At 41.8% G+C, this 14,527-nt stretch overlaps 1 protein-coding gene across 1 annotated transcript; it reads right to left on the bottom strand.

Annotated features, from left to right (window-relative positions):
- Positions 1-283: 283 nt before the first annotated feature.
- LOC136439438 (somatostatin receptor type 5-like) lies at positions 284-13,780 on the bottom strand. Its single transcript, XM_066434887.1, has 2 exons — positions 12,265-13,780; positions 284-613 (listed from the first exon to the last, which is right to left on the bottom strand). Exons 1-2 carry the CDS (start codon positions 13,332-13,334, stop codon positions 517-519), a joined length of 1,167 nt encoding a protein of 388 aa, XP_066290984.1. The 5' UTR covers positions 13,335-13,780; the 3' UTR covers positions 284-516.
- Positions 13,781-14,527: the final 747 nt, after the last annotated feature.

Raw genomic sequence — 14,527 nt, forward strand, 5'->3', positions numbered from 1 at the left:
TATGAGACAACAAAACATAATTTCCAAACAGATCTTCCGGTGGCAAAATCGTTACTGCTGTGCAGGACAGTCCCACGGGATGTAGGCCCGTCTTTGCCGGCAGTTGTGATTTTGCCATCGAAAGATACAACATACAAAACTTACAAAATACACCTCTTTATCAACGATATTTTTTTGATCAACTAATACGATTGTTAGTCGCTCAATTTTCTCTACTTCAATGGAAAGGGGGTAAAAGAAGTGCTCTTTTTTGGCAAATATATACATTTTAACGATGAAATTGAGACATAGAATGTGCAGAATGGTCTTCCATTCCCCCTACTTTTTCACTCTCCTCGCTGCCCCGCAGATATGTTTTTCTTCTTCTACAGTCCCTTAACCTTCTTCCTGCTAAAGTACCCGTTGGACACCAAATCTATGATCTGCTTACAGGGTTAGGCAGCAGGGAGAAGGTTAAAATGTTGTGTCCCTACCCGTGCGGGATATGGCCGGTGCTGTCCGTGTCCTGTCTGCCCGCTACACGAGGCTCTCCATCACTCTCGGCTCAACCGTCACACAGTTTGTGTTCTGGAGGGTCTTCATGGACACACGGGTCAAGCCTGTGTCTCGTATCCTGGAAAGTCACAGACAAAAAATGCGTTGTTATGATGCATTTATCGAAGCTAAAGGATGTACATTATCCCTAGCATCGTTTTTGGTGAAATTTCAAACTTGCATACAAACAATAAACTACAGTGATGAAATTGTACATTTTTTGAAATATCAAATCTTTAGCTTGAGCAACACAAAATTGACACATATAAATTTGACATGAAAATTTGTGTTGTTTTTTAAAACTTTCGTCTGTATCTGTGTGTGTTTTCCTCTACATGAGTATGAAATTGTACATTTATGGAAAGATCCAATGTTTAGCTTGAGCAACACAAAATTGACATGTAAATGAAAATCTGTGATTTATTTTCAAACTTTGTCTGTACTTGTGTGTGTTTTCTTCTGCATGAGTAGATATTAGAGATACGCGACAAATGCAGTCCCATGCACCTCACATCACGAGGAGCACCTCAATTTCAAGGGTAATTAGATTGCTATTTGTTGCCTCTACCATTCATGGTGCCGTGATGTCTACGCCTTTACTTTTGTATCCCCCAAGTCATGACTATGTAGTCAGCTTGCATTTAATGCAGGATTCAAGGAGAACTTTGGTTAGTTTCATGTTGACTGCTTGTCTTGCATAGCCTTTATAGCAGGCTCCGTGTCTGGCCTCCTTTTTAGGGGCGTGTATTTAAGCCAAGCCTAGACTGAATATCTGCCAGAAATCTGTTAGCAGTCAGTAACCTGATGTGGAATCAGAAAACAGGACATGACAAACCATCCACGAAGCCTGGCAATGCAGTGTTGCAAAAAAAAAAAAGCCCGTAAACTAGCCGGACGCGGTTCTCACATGGAGGCATTTCATACCTTCCTGGCTGCTACCACACTACCCCTTGCTTTACTACTTGGTAGTTATATATTTTCATATCTTGCTCGGAATTTGCCTATGTACGTGGGCTGATGAAATATCGGTTATGTTAGCGGACAATCCTCCAAACAGTTTCAACAATCTAATGTTTACGAGAACGTGGTCATCATTGCTAGTACGAACATCATGCAACCTCATCTATAGATACACTTCAAAGCGCCATTTCCCAAGATTTCCCATCGAAGAACGTGACAATAAAGAGAGCGACAAAGTAATAACATCAATGATAGCTCGTAAAAATCTATTTCCATTATGTCCCATTATCTTTCTTCTCATTTCTTTTACTCCAGACCAATAATGTCGCGAAGACGCTCAAGAAACTCCACGGGATGCTTAATACAATCATGACCTCTTGTGTAGCGGTTGTGTATAGTTTCCAACAGGTGGATTCGGTTCTGTACTGTTTCGATCGACTGTAATTACGTTTGGTACAAAAGTAGGTCGACAGTCATAGCAGACGTTTTCATTACAATTTCAAAATGAAAGTCTGTCAGACCATTTGGGAAATAATCCGAAGTTAGTTTTTCCAGGAACATACAAACAGTGTAGCCAAACATCTTCCTCTTCTTCTATCCTCTAGTCTAATTGTAATTGTTTGGCCGCATTCGTAGTCCTTGGGAAAATGATGGGACAGCGATGGACTAATGTAATTGTTTGGCCGTTGAGGCACCATAGAAGATCTGGCAACCAGTTTTTCCACCCTTCTCGGTTTTCTGTTTCTCTTAGTGCTTCACATCGTGTCATGCCTGCCCGTTCTCTAACATTATCCCTCCATCTTCTCCGTTGCCTACCTCCCTTTCCTCCAAAGATTAGAGGGAAAAAAACAGCCATTGAAGTCATTGAACATTTCTTCTCCTAGAGTTGCTACTCTCACATTCATGTCACGTTGCACGATGACAACCCGCTTCTTCCACCATTTAACCATGACTGGTACGTCGTTATGATCGGGAAAATCAAAGATCAATATTCTGTGATGGGTCTCTGTAGAATCTAGGGCTTTCACTTTGTACACTCTGGTACTCTTTCTTAAAAGCCAAGTGACTCGGAAGTAATCGTTAATAAAGAGTCTTGTACTAGTGCGGGGTCTGGAATTAAAGCCTTAACCTTTGGATTACCGTGCGATCCAGCGGGATTCTACAGTGTCTCATTGCTCTGTCTGGTTGATAAGGCACGACAATACCCCACTGATGATCCTAAGTCTGCAGTGGCCTTTCTATAAACTATATATGGCTGATCCTGATGAGGCTTGGCATTTAGCATTAAGACGAGATGTCTGTGAGGATTTCAGTAATGGCAAAGGTAGAATAATATATTTTCCCATCAAATCCCTCTGTAGAGTCGTTTCTACCAGACCCTACTGTGGGCTGGGAAATAGAATCTCAGCAGAAATCCCGGAAAATCATTTTTCCTTTTTTTAAAATCCAATTTCTACTATTTTTCTATTTTACAAAAGAGCCTGGTAGTGACTATCTGCAGTGTAGTGGACCGCAATGTGGTTGATATAGTTCTGAAAAGAGCCTTCTGTCGCCATGGCTACATGCCAAAAACATAGCGACTGACCTAGATGCAAACAACATTACTGACGATCACTAGGATGCAGGACCAAAGAGACAAATGATCTATCGCTATTAAAACCCATATTCTTAGGCTCCGTTGCAGACTCCTTCCGGCTGTTTTCTTTTTCATGTTACAGTTTTCTTATGTACTATTACATTTTTTTTCTTATCGCCGGCCAGCAATACGAAAAAAAATACAATAATAAAACTATAACTTGAAAAAGAAAACAGTCGGAAGGAGTCTGCAACGGGGGCTACCATATTCTTGCATTTGCATGTAATATAGTGAAGTTCCCATGGCGTTTAGAATCTTGTGCATTCGGAAACTAAGACGAGGTATTACTCACATAGAGAAACATAATTTTGATAAACGTTATGACAGAGCCTTTATGCAGCCTATGTATTCCCTGCCACTGGTGGCTTGATGTAATTGAGTAGTTCCTACAAGAGACTCTGTTGAAATAGCTGATTTCGCAATGATTTCATTCCTCACACGGTGTTTCAGCGTCCCTATCTGTTAAAGTTAGTCTTTATAAGCTGTGTTATTGATTTTTTTTTACAGTCATAGCTACCCTGTGGGCACAACGGCGGATTTATATCACAAAACTGACTCTGTAATATTAGCTCTCCCCTGATGAGGAAAAATGACATGGCGTAATAAGTTTCACAGCCCTCAGTTGATATCTTCATACGCATGGAAGCAGTGTCTATTGCATAACATTTCAATTGCACAACGATTGTATAAGATACAATATATGTCAACTTCTATTACTTATTTTAATGCTAGGATACTAATCTACTCTACATGAGGCAACAGACTATGTATCATAGGATGAAGGTATGTACTTGTACAGTCATTGGTATAATTTCCAACACTTTCATGTACTATATTTTCAATGCAGAGTTCGCAGGGATGTATGTATACAACATTGTGTGCCACGAATAAGTGAAACAGCTGTGGTTTTATGTTGTGATCTGTAAACAGATGCAGTTTTATTTCTATATACATCATGTCAATTAAGTATCAAAAGCCTAAGTCTTAGATTGTTTTCTTCTACACCATCAATGTCTTCATGTAATCCTTCCGTGCCCCTTCTTCAATCTATTTCCTAAGTATCTGATGTTAACGCGTTGAAATGGCTTCATCAATTTTATAAAACCCTTTTGCCAGGTTTCAGAGTCAGCATTGGCTTATGGCAAGTTATGCCAACTACGTTCGACTGGCACGGGAACAAGTTTTCGATTTCAAGTAAAAAGTACCCCGTCCGGTAGCTTATTCCACTTGATCGGACTGGAAAGCCTATTTACATCTTCTTACATAGATAGGGAACGCTAGGATAAGAGTTGGACTATCTACAAAACAGAGAGGCTGTGAATCCATCTTGCCAACTTTATGGAGGGAAGATCTTAGTCTTTGAAACTAGCACATGAAGACGCATGTCTTTTATTGCTTGCAAAAGTCCTTTGATGCCGACGGTTCGTTCAAAGTTTCTACAGAACTTGAAAGTGGCAATAAGAAGACCTAGAGCCATGCAGTAAGATTGCCTTGTGTAAGAGATGGATTAGGTCTTTTATTTTCACGCGGGTATTATTGCTTGAGTCTGGCAAACGTTGAAATGGACAATACCTTCTGATAGGTACCGTCAGCTTTGACTTAGCTATCGTACGTGCTCAGAACTACAATACTGATCAGTTGCACTCTGTGCTTTGACCGGTGCAATCGCCAAGTTTGTAGAGTGCTCACTTTAAAGAGTTCGTAGGACCCTACCTCGGCCGGGTGTTACATACTACTTTCTCTGCTTATGTGGCACGTATGAGAGAGTATGGTAGTTGATCACACATCACTACCAGTAACCTTTGCTGTAGTGCTTGCGAAGTTGTGTCCTCCAATGGCTATAGAAACTGAGATGGACATTAAAAGGTGTGAGAGGAAGTTCAAATAACTAACATCATGTAATACTACGGTCACATTTCAAACTGGTACCAGGCCTGGCAGTTTGTGGGAACGGAAAAGTATGATATAATAGACAACAAAACACACAAAACATACAAAAATATCCAAGAGCATAATCTGTGCATATATCTACTGATATACACATCTATTGTTAGTTCCCGAAAGCAGCCCGGCCGGGTCACGGTTTGGAAATGCGATTGTAGCATTACACAGGGACTTCCCACGACTTTCCTCCCGACCACTCCCCAACCTTGGCCGGCACTGGGTTGGAATTAGCCTGGAATCCATCCTATTCTGCTCCTGTTCGCCCCTCTGATTACATGCAAGAAGAATGTGACTTAGCCGAATTTGATTTTTCCAAATTCGTAGTTGGCTGACCTTGCTCACGACCTACTCCCAACCATGGTAGGAAGAAGGTCCTGGTCGGCTATGCATGACAGGGGTAAAAAGCAGTCTTCTCCCACGTAACTTGAGAACCGTTGCACGTTCAGCGTACAAAGTACTAAGGAAACGTGTCAGTGCTAACCACTGTGCTGATTGACAACAGTGATACTGTCAGATCGCTCCTGGCAGACAGAGATAAGACACACGGCGTCCTTTCACGTAGCAAAGAGCAGCATCTCATGTAGAGAACGCTGCATTCATTATCCAACTAGGGACCCCAAAATCTAATTATTTCTTTGGTAGGTCAAGGCCCAACCTCGTACGTAAAATAATAAGTCTGCCATAGCGTTTTGAGTTATGATTTTCAAACACAAACACAATCACAAATCCACGCTACTCATCAGAACATAAACTTCTTTGCGAAGGCAATCACATCAAAAATATGGTACAACTGATGGCTCAAGAGTCAAGACCCAAATAGAATATATATGACACCGTGCAAAACATTCCAGACTTAAGTGACCATTGAGACATTGAGTAGTCATCTTTATGTGTAGCGAAATGGCTACAAATGTGCCATTCATAAAATCATGTTTGCTTTCAATAAGACGATACGGCTATGAAAATACATCATAACATTTACGTTACCAAACGACACTTACTGTTTTTCCTCTCCTATCTAAAGAAGTACTTATAGAATGTAAGATCATTTGTCATGTAGATGCGTATGATGTAGGATTTGACGGGGATAACGTTTTCTCTTCTGTGGGTAAAGCCTACTAGTAGTATTATCGTATCAACGGGCCAGGAAGAACTAGATCACTTTCTGTTTTGCTTTCAATGATTTGATGTAATCCGCTCATACACCTCAGTCATTCTTTATTACCCGAACGCCGAAGCGCCGAAATGACCTCATCAATTTCACCATCCCATACACTAGGTTTCACAATCAGCGCCTCACAGTCACTGCGTTTCTCTGATCCTGGATTAGGCTTGCCATTTCAAGGCGCTCCTTTTGGCTAGCTATTTATTTGCTATCGACTAACTGTGAAAGACTATCATAACGTTGGGAGTGTTATCTTAACACTTGAGTAAAGTTGTTACTACGCTATCGAACTACATAAAAATGCCAGTCATGCAATTGCGGTCAAAGGGGGGGGGGGGTCGTTAATATAAAGCTTAACCACAAGTCATAAACAGTCCCGTCCATTTTTACATTGTTAACTGCACCCTGTCCCTAGCTACCACCTGTCCTGAGCAAACATTTTTCCTCAGCGACTTGAGTGATTTCTGAATCCAGAGTTGACTGTATCAGTGCTCTAACAGCTGTGAGGCCCAAGGGCTCAGGAAACGCGACCCTTACACCCTATAGTATGGGAAGGACTTTTTAACTATCAAATACCAAAACACCACTCCAATATGTATGCAGTACGTTATCTTTTATAGCCATACGTCTTCATGCTGTGATATCCTTCCATCCATATCCCGGTGTGTGTAGCTCTGTGATAACACTACCGCAACTTTGTCTCGCACGCAGCAGTGTGAGAAATGTACCAGCAATATTACCTGTCAGACATCACCTTGAACTTGAGCGTGAATTCATGGTACTGACGTCGATGCCGTTGATTTAGATCGCTCTTCTGATGGGCGACGATAGAGCCAGAAACTCCTGGCCCAGCCAGATAAGCCAGACGGTCTTATTTCCAGCAGCGAAGCGCAGACGTTAAACCTGTAATCTTCTATATGGTCATATAATGATATTGCTTTCTAGAGCAGCTGTTTCGATTTTGGCTGAGTTGGCAAAGCTGGCAGAGTTGCTTTCAGCCCCGGTTACACATTCAAGACATTGCCCTCGAGCTCTAGCCAACCAAGGTTTGGAGCAATCTGACCGGTTTTAGGCCACGTCTATCTTTTGCGAACAAGCGTGCCCCAACCATTTCCCAACCATTTTTTAACCGGTAGATGACTTACTCCCGACCGAGCTCCGAATGCTTTCGAATCTCTAGTTTATTCCCAAATGTTTTAAGCAATTTCTGAAACATTAGGCTGGCTCAGCCGGCCAGTAACAACCAAGCCGACCAACTGCCAACCACAGCCGAACTTGCTCCCAATCGACTCCCAACCATGGTTGGGGGAGGTTGGGCATGAGGGCAATGGTCTGCTATGTGGAACCGGGGCTTTAGGAACCTTAATTCTAACTGCTGTAGACTGTGAACGCGAACGGTTTGATTTGTTTCGAGGAATTTAATGATGGATTTTATAGCGTTTCCGGCTCATGAAAAATTAACATGATTTTCATGTACCGCACGTTTGTTCACGATATCGCTCCCTTGATATTTCTCCGTAGATAAAATGTGGCCTATTACACGTATCATTGGGCTCCGTGTGGGATTTCCTCGACCACATTGCTAGTATATATAGAACACACCATAACATGTACTTATACTTACATATATCAACCATGACGAGATGGCGCCATGTTGGCTTCGTAATTTCAAAATAAATTATCTTAATTCCCCTATTCTTTCTAATTTAAAGTATCATTGTATCAGCCAGACAGGCCGATAGACAATAGGAATTAGATCTCTTTGTCTCAATGTCTTAACGCAATTCCCCTATGCTCTATGTTCATTGTTTATTACCTTACTTTTAAGACCCGAGATGACTTTATCAATTTCCCCGACCCATTTGCGAGGTTTTATAGCGAGAGTCTAATGCTAAATATGTCTAGCCCATCCTATGTTAAGCAAAACACCCCATAGGGACAACCGATAACAATCCATCATTGCTTTCCCGATAAGATAAAAACTTCGCGTATAGATCACTTTGACATTGAAGTACCTGCCAAGTTCAAGTGTGTATCACGTGACGGCGGTCGAAGGGAAACCCACAGTATCAATCTCAGGACAAGAATATGTTAATTTCTTACTCAAAAGACTGTAAATGTAAATAGCAACTTTATGGAATGTGTTATGTTCGATCGTCAAACCTGATTTTAACGCAAGCGTCCTTCCATGCCGTTGGTTGGTGGAAAGTTCCAAAGTTCATGCATAATTGATAAGAGGAAATAAGCCAGCCACCTGTTTTCCATTGATTTGTAGTGCGAAACCGTTTTCAGGCTAGCTGTAATGATAATAAAGGTAGGTAAAGGTAAAGGTAGTCCAGGCATTATAGATGCCATATGGACAGTGGGTTGTTATCCACTCACACGGTATTGGAAGGTGGAGCCCATCCTTCTGCTTCCACAACTATTTACATATGTACCTCCCTAACTGAATTCGAAGTCAGTTCGAAGTCATTTTACACCCGGGCGGAGTGAGAAAGGGCTTGTCAAGTGCCCTTCTCACAAACACATCGTCTAAACAAGAATTGACCCCGTGACCTCACGATCCTGTGTCCGCTAGCCTAGCCACTCGGCCATCTGATGACAAAGCATATAGCAAAATGCAAATTTGAATATAAAAATCTTCTGGTGTAACACTATACGTCATGTGGATTTATTTTCATAATCAAATAACGAGAATCTAAAATTAAGTTAAACCTTTACTCTTCTTTATCGCATATGATATTCATTTCTTTCAATGAATAACTTCAACAACTTTTATATTTAAGAGGAGCATCATTGCGTGCATGTTGTTCTGTGAGCGTAAATGTTTTGATTTGTTTTGAGGTATGCAAGATGTGATGATGGACTTTGCAGCATGCAGTCATGCCTTAAGAGAAATTGAGATGTACCACACGTTTATACATCTTATCCCTCCCATGGTAGTTCTCTGTAAATGAACGAACTGCATATTACACGTATGAATGGACTCCGCGCTCACATTCTTCTGCCGCACACCATTAATATTTCATTTGGGACGGTACTTGGGTTGTAATTAGTAAATAAATTACCCTGTCCCAGAGGGTCGTGGGATAGATAGATAGAAGGATAAATTATATCTATTTGCTTATTCTGAAGATGATCTAAATGAAGAATCAGTTCGTCAATGCGGCAGTTGATAAAGAAATGTCTAAAGGTTTGAATTGGGACCGCACTTGTGTTGTGATTAGTACATAAATAATTTCTATTCGCCTGTTCTTCAAATAAAGCATCACTAAGTCAGTAAGGTAGTAAGTAATAGATGTATTTATACGCCATTATTGCCTGAAGTTAGTACAGGGAGATGTATTCATCAATTTCAACAACCTATTTGCAAAACTCATCAGTCAGTAACGTCTGCTAACTACGTTTGGTTGATCATAGATTTCAATCTCAATATCAAATGAGAGTGGTGCCAATGACAACTCATTCCATGGCGACTGTGTAATCGAAAAACATGCCGATTTCAAATAATATCTATAACGTGATGACTGCTTAAATGACGCTTGGTTGATTTCAGAATCGAGTGAGATTGGTTCCTATGACAACGTATGTCTTGACGACTGCGGCATGGAAGGACCTACCGATTTCATTTAATCGAGAAAAAACGTTCAATGCCCCTCTTGCGACGCGCGCGACCAGTAGACCTGTAATATACCGTATTGTGCATGCGAATGATGAACCTTGCAGCTTCGTCGCAAAGTGAGATTTTCAGCATTCAATGATACATACGTTTAAATCAACTGTCATTTGCATTGGACAAATATGATAGAGAAGTATTAATAAATAACTACCTCCTCCTTTCCACTAGAAGCTGAGCGACCTCGGTACGACCTCTGAACGATTTGATTCATCGAATCAACGAATGTCTCTCAACGTTTGCTTTCTATCTACGTGTATCTAGCACTGTTTTCGCCAATCGAGGGTTTTGGCAAGCTTGGAAGATGTCGGCGCTTTTAAAGGCTTTGCTTGTAGTGATTTTATAAGCTTAGGTTGGTTGATAGCCAACTTGAACATGCATGGCAACCGCCCACCTCGATTTTATGGGCTGGCAATACATGGTACGGGTAGATCAGCCTAATCTTCTGACAAATTGGAGACTCAATTTAAGCGATAAACATCTTTCAGAGAAGATAGTTGAATATCATGAGGCATGCCTCCGGCATATATCTTTTATACTGGTGGATAATGATGTCTATTGAATCTCAGCCGGCAATTTTTCGTTCAAATTATCATTGCAAACTGTCTTTGCGTAAGCATAGATTTATGAATGTCAATGACCAGTAGCAAGGGAAATGGTTTCAGACGTTCAACTCATGAATACATGATGCAGCGTTCTTTGCTTTAGCGCTCAACAGAGCGGACCCAAAACTCATATGATTATCCGCGCTTGTAACCGGCAGATATCCTTTCAAGTAATCTTTGCAAACTGTCTTTGCGTAAGCGTAGATTCATTAGTGTCAATGAACAGCGCAGCAGAAAGGAGAAAAACATGGTTTCGGACTTTTAGTTTATCAATACATGATGCAGCGTCCTTTGCTTTGGTACTCAACAGAACTGGCCGAAACCTAAGTCTCAATTGTAACCGACAAATTTCCTTTCAAATTATTTTTGCAAAATGTCGTTGCGTAAGCGTAGAAGTGTCAATGACCAGCAGAAAGGAAAATAACATGGTTTCGGACTTTCAGTTCATGAATACATGATGCAGCGTCCTTGGCTTGGCGCTCAACAAAACACGCCCACAACTCAGCCTCCTTTTAACTTTGATGTCATACCACTAGATTGCCCTCTTTCAGGCTACTTTCAAGTTCCGAGAACCTCTTTTAATGGCTTTCAAAATAGCTTCGCTCTCGCTGTCAGCAAAGAAAACGGGCCCAAAACTCCTTTGTAACCATGATGTCATACCACTAGATTGCCATCTTTCAGACTACTTTCAAGTTCCGAGAACCGCTTTTAATGGCTTTCAAAATAGCTTCGCTCTCGCTGTCAGCAAAGAAAACGGGCCCAAAACTCCTTTGTAACCATGATGTCATACCACTAAATGCCATCTTTCAGGTTACTTTCAAGTTCCGAGAACCGCTTTTAATAGCTTCGCTGTCGTTGTCTAGGGAATCAGCAAAGGCAACATTCGGTTTGGTAAAAGCGAGAAAGATCAAAACAGCATTGAAACGGTTCCCAGCTAATAGCACCTACAGGACCCATCGTCGGAGCACAGGCGCGCAGAGTGGTCTAAATCTGCAGCGTCCCATATGAATTTCAATCACGAGGCGGTGTTTTTTTTTTTACTTGAAGAGAGATCGCAGTTTCTCTGTACTTTCAGAAGCAATATAACATTCCCAAAGCAGAGCTTCGTCTCCTAGGAAATGGACCCAAGGCACAATCCATGCCTGCCGGACTGCTTATGTCGAATCCTATCAAAGAGTGATTATGAAAAATGGGACAAGTATACCCAGGGGCTGCTATCAGCTTATAGTAATGAAATTTCTATCATTTCAGAGAAAGATAAAAAGGTTTAATCCTATTGAACAAACTAGGGCAGTGATATCCTTAGGTAATGACATTTCTAGTCTATTCAGCAGAGAAAGTCACTGAGTTGACTTCAAAGTGTATCACTAATGAACGGCCCAAAGGCAGATTGAAGACGAAACTGCACTGAATAGGAGACCTCCCTCCTACAATGGACTAGACTTTATTCATGATATAAGAACATGAAGGAATAAGCTTCTCTCTGGAATAATGATTGAAATTTCAACCTTTTGGGTATTCCTACTGAGAGGAAACATGTGGCTAGCCTAGTATTCATCCTATTCTAGCTCCGTTTTGCCTGAATATTGGTAAGTTATCAGAGGAGAAATCCTGATCTAGAATTGGATGGATACTGGGTTAACATGTAGCGGCCACAACAACAAGAAAAATACATTTCAGCATCACACCAAGATATGTTGTTCTGTAATTGACGTTTAATGATATCTTCAAAGATAAAGTTTACCTGGAACTTAGGGCGGTGATGTCATCGTGCTGTCTGCAGCAGAAGAGTTGCCTGAAGCTCTGGCGAAAGTTTTTACCGAGAAAACTGTAGAGCATCGGATTCACGCAACTGTTGGCGAAGGCAAGCACGTTGAAACTGAGGGCAACGTTTTGGACAATGTTTGCCGTCTTGGGGTCGGAGAATATGACTTCAGGGTCGATGAGAAGCCGTGAGATGGCAAAGAGGTGGTAGGGGAGCCAGCAGACGACGAAGACGATGATCACCACGAGGACCAGGACGGTGAGTCTGCGACGGGAGGCTTGGGACGACGCGCTGCCGCGGAGCTGGAGGGACGGCTGGTCACTGCGGCGGAGACCCACAAGTATTGCCCAGTAGCAGCCGATGATGACAGTCACCGGAATAGCAAACCCTATGACGAAGGAGAACACCGTGGCCAGTTGGTCCAGATATTGGTTCGGCCAGTCTAGGATGCACTGAACCTTCTGCTGCTGTTCTTCCACGGTGTTGGCGAAGATAATGTACGGTAGATCCACGAGCAGGCCGCCGGTCCAAACGGCGAGGCAGGCCCACTTGCAACGCCGAATCGTCCGGTACTTTCTGGACTTCAACGGATGGACCATGGCATGGTAGCGGTCGATGCTGAGCGTCATTAGGAAAAGAAAAGACGCAAAGCCATTCAGGTTGGAGGCTCCTACCACCACCTTGCACATGACGCCACCGAAGGGCCAGTAACCCAAAAACACGTTCGTGGTCAGAAATGGCAGAATGCACAGGAGGCAGAGGTCGGCAATGGCTAGATTCAGAATGTACATGTTAGCCACGCTCCTCATTTTGTGATATTTCAGTATGACGGTTATGACCACCAAATTACCGAATAGGCCCACAACAAAAATGACAGAATAGAATACCGGCAAGACGACGTCAGTCACTGGCCCGGGCATGTGTCCATAGACGGTAACGTTGTTTTCTGGATCGGCAAAGTCGTCGTTGATGTCCGTATCGTTTTCGTCCATGTTGCCAAATGTGCTGTGGTTTTCAGGAACGCCAAAGATGTCTCCGATGTGTCTCATCGTCGTGAAGCTCTCACTTAGTAACTACATCAGCAAATGCTCTCCCCGACTACCTCCGACAGCGGTGCGGCGCGGAATGGTGCGTGCACACTCCAAAGTCATCTACCAAACCAGTGGTTGCCACGCCTCACGACTCTTGTATAGCAATAACGTCAGTAGTCCGGACTGAGCTGCACGCAGGTAAGCACTCCCTGCACGTCATCACATCAATCCACTCAGATGTAAAATTCATCCTTCTAAGCCGAAGATGATTGCATTGTCGGTACCGGTGAATTTCTACCCGCCTAACGTACCGTTTTATAAGGTGATCTCGAATTATGACACCTGAAGCGCTGTTAATCCTTATTTGCGACGAGGATTTTCTATTAGAAAAGGAAGGATCTGGATGATACATGTCTTCAGCGCCGACCGGGCGCATCCACTGTCATCATGTAAAGCGGACCGTGCCTTTATTGTCACTGATATTGACTAAAGTGGATTTGAATGGTTTTCCACGTTCATGCCTCATTGATTTGGATGAGACAAAAAAAAAGAAACTCCATAAAAAGGAACTTAGTGAATAATCACTACCATAACAGCTGGGCCAATTAAGTTCTTACCGCAAATATCTGATTTGTTGCGACAATTGATCAAAAGTAAAATTCAAATATGGATCCACTATTGATATAGATTCCAATGTCAGACTAACGAAAAATGAGTGAACGTTTCGGAACGCCCAGCACATATGGGCTTGTATAAAACCAATATATAGATATTATATCAAGATTTGTGCAATCTGCAGAATAAATTCAATAGAAGGACATCGTATATATTCAACAACTGCAATATCTGTGGAGGCACATATGAATTAAAGGTATGTATGAGCGAGATGGTGATCTTATGTAGTTTGACAAAGTTATTATTTGATTTGAAATTTTCAAAGCGTAACGAGTAAGCCATGGAAGCCACCGATTAAACAGATTAGCATAGAAGAAAGAGGTAATTATGAAATATGGTAGACATGTAATCGACAGTAATAGGCTAAGTGTCCACCATTTAAAACAAAAGGAATAATTTATCAAAAAGATATACAAAAGAGCAAATCGAAACCAACCTTTTGAAAAAATGAGGAATCTCATAATATCAGATTTGCAACCCTGATAAAACTATAAACGGAAGTACTTTCTTGCCTTCTGATGAGATGTGCTGTTTTA

Source organism: Branchiostoma lanceolatum, chromosome 7, assembly GCF_035083965.1.
Source record: "Branchiostoma lanceolatum isolate klBraLanc5 chromosome 7, klBraLanc5.hap2, whole genome shotgun sequence".
Classification (NCBI taxonomy): domain Eukaryota; kingdom Metazoa; phylum Chordata; class Leptocardii; order Amphioxiformes; family Branchiostomatidae; genus Branchiostoma; species Branchiostoma lanceolatum.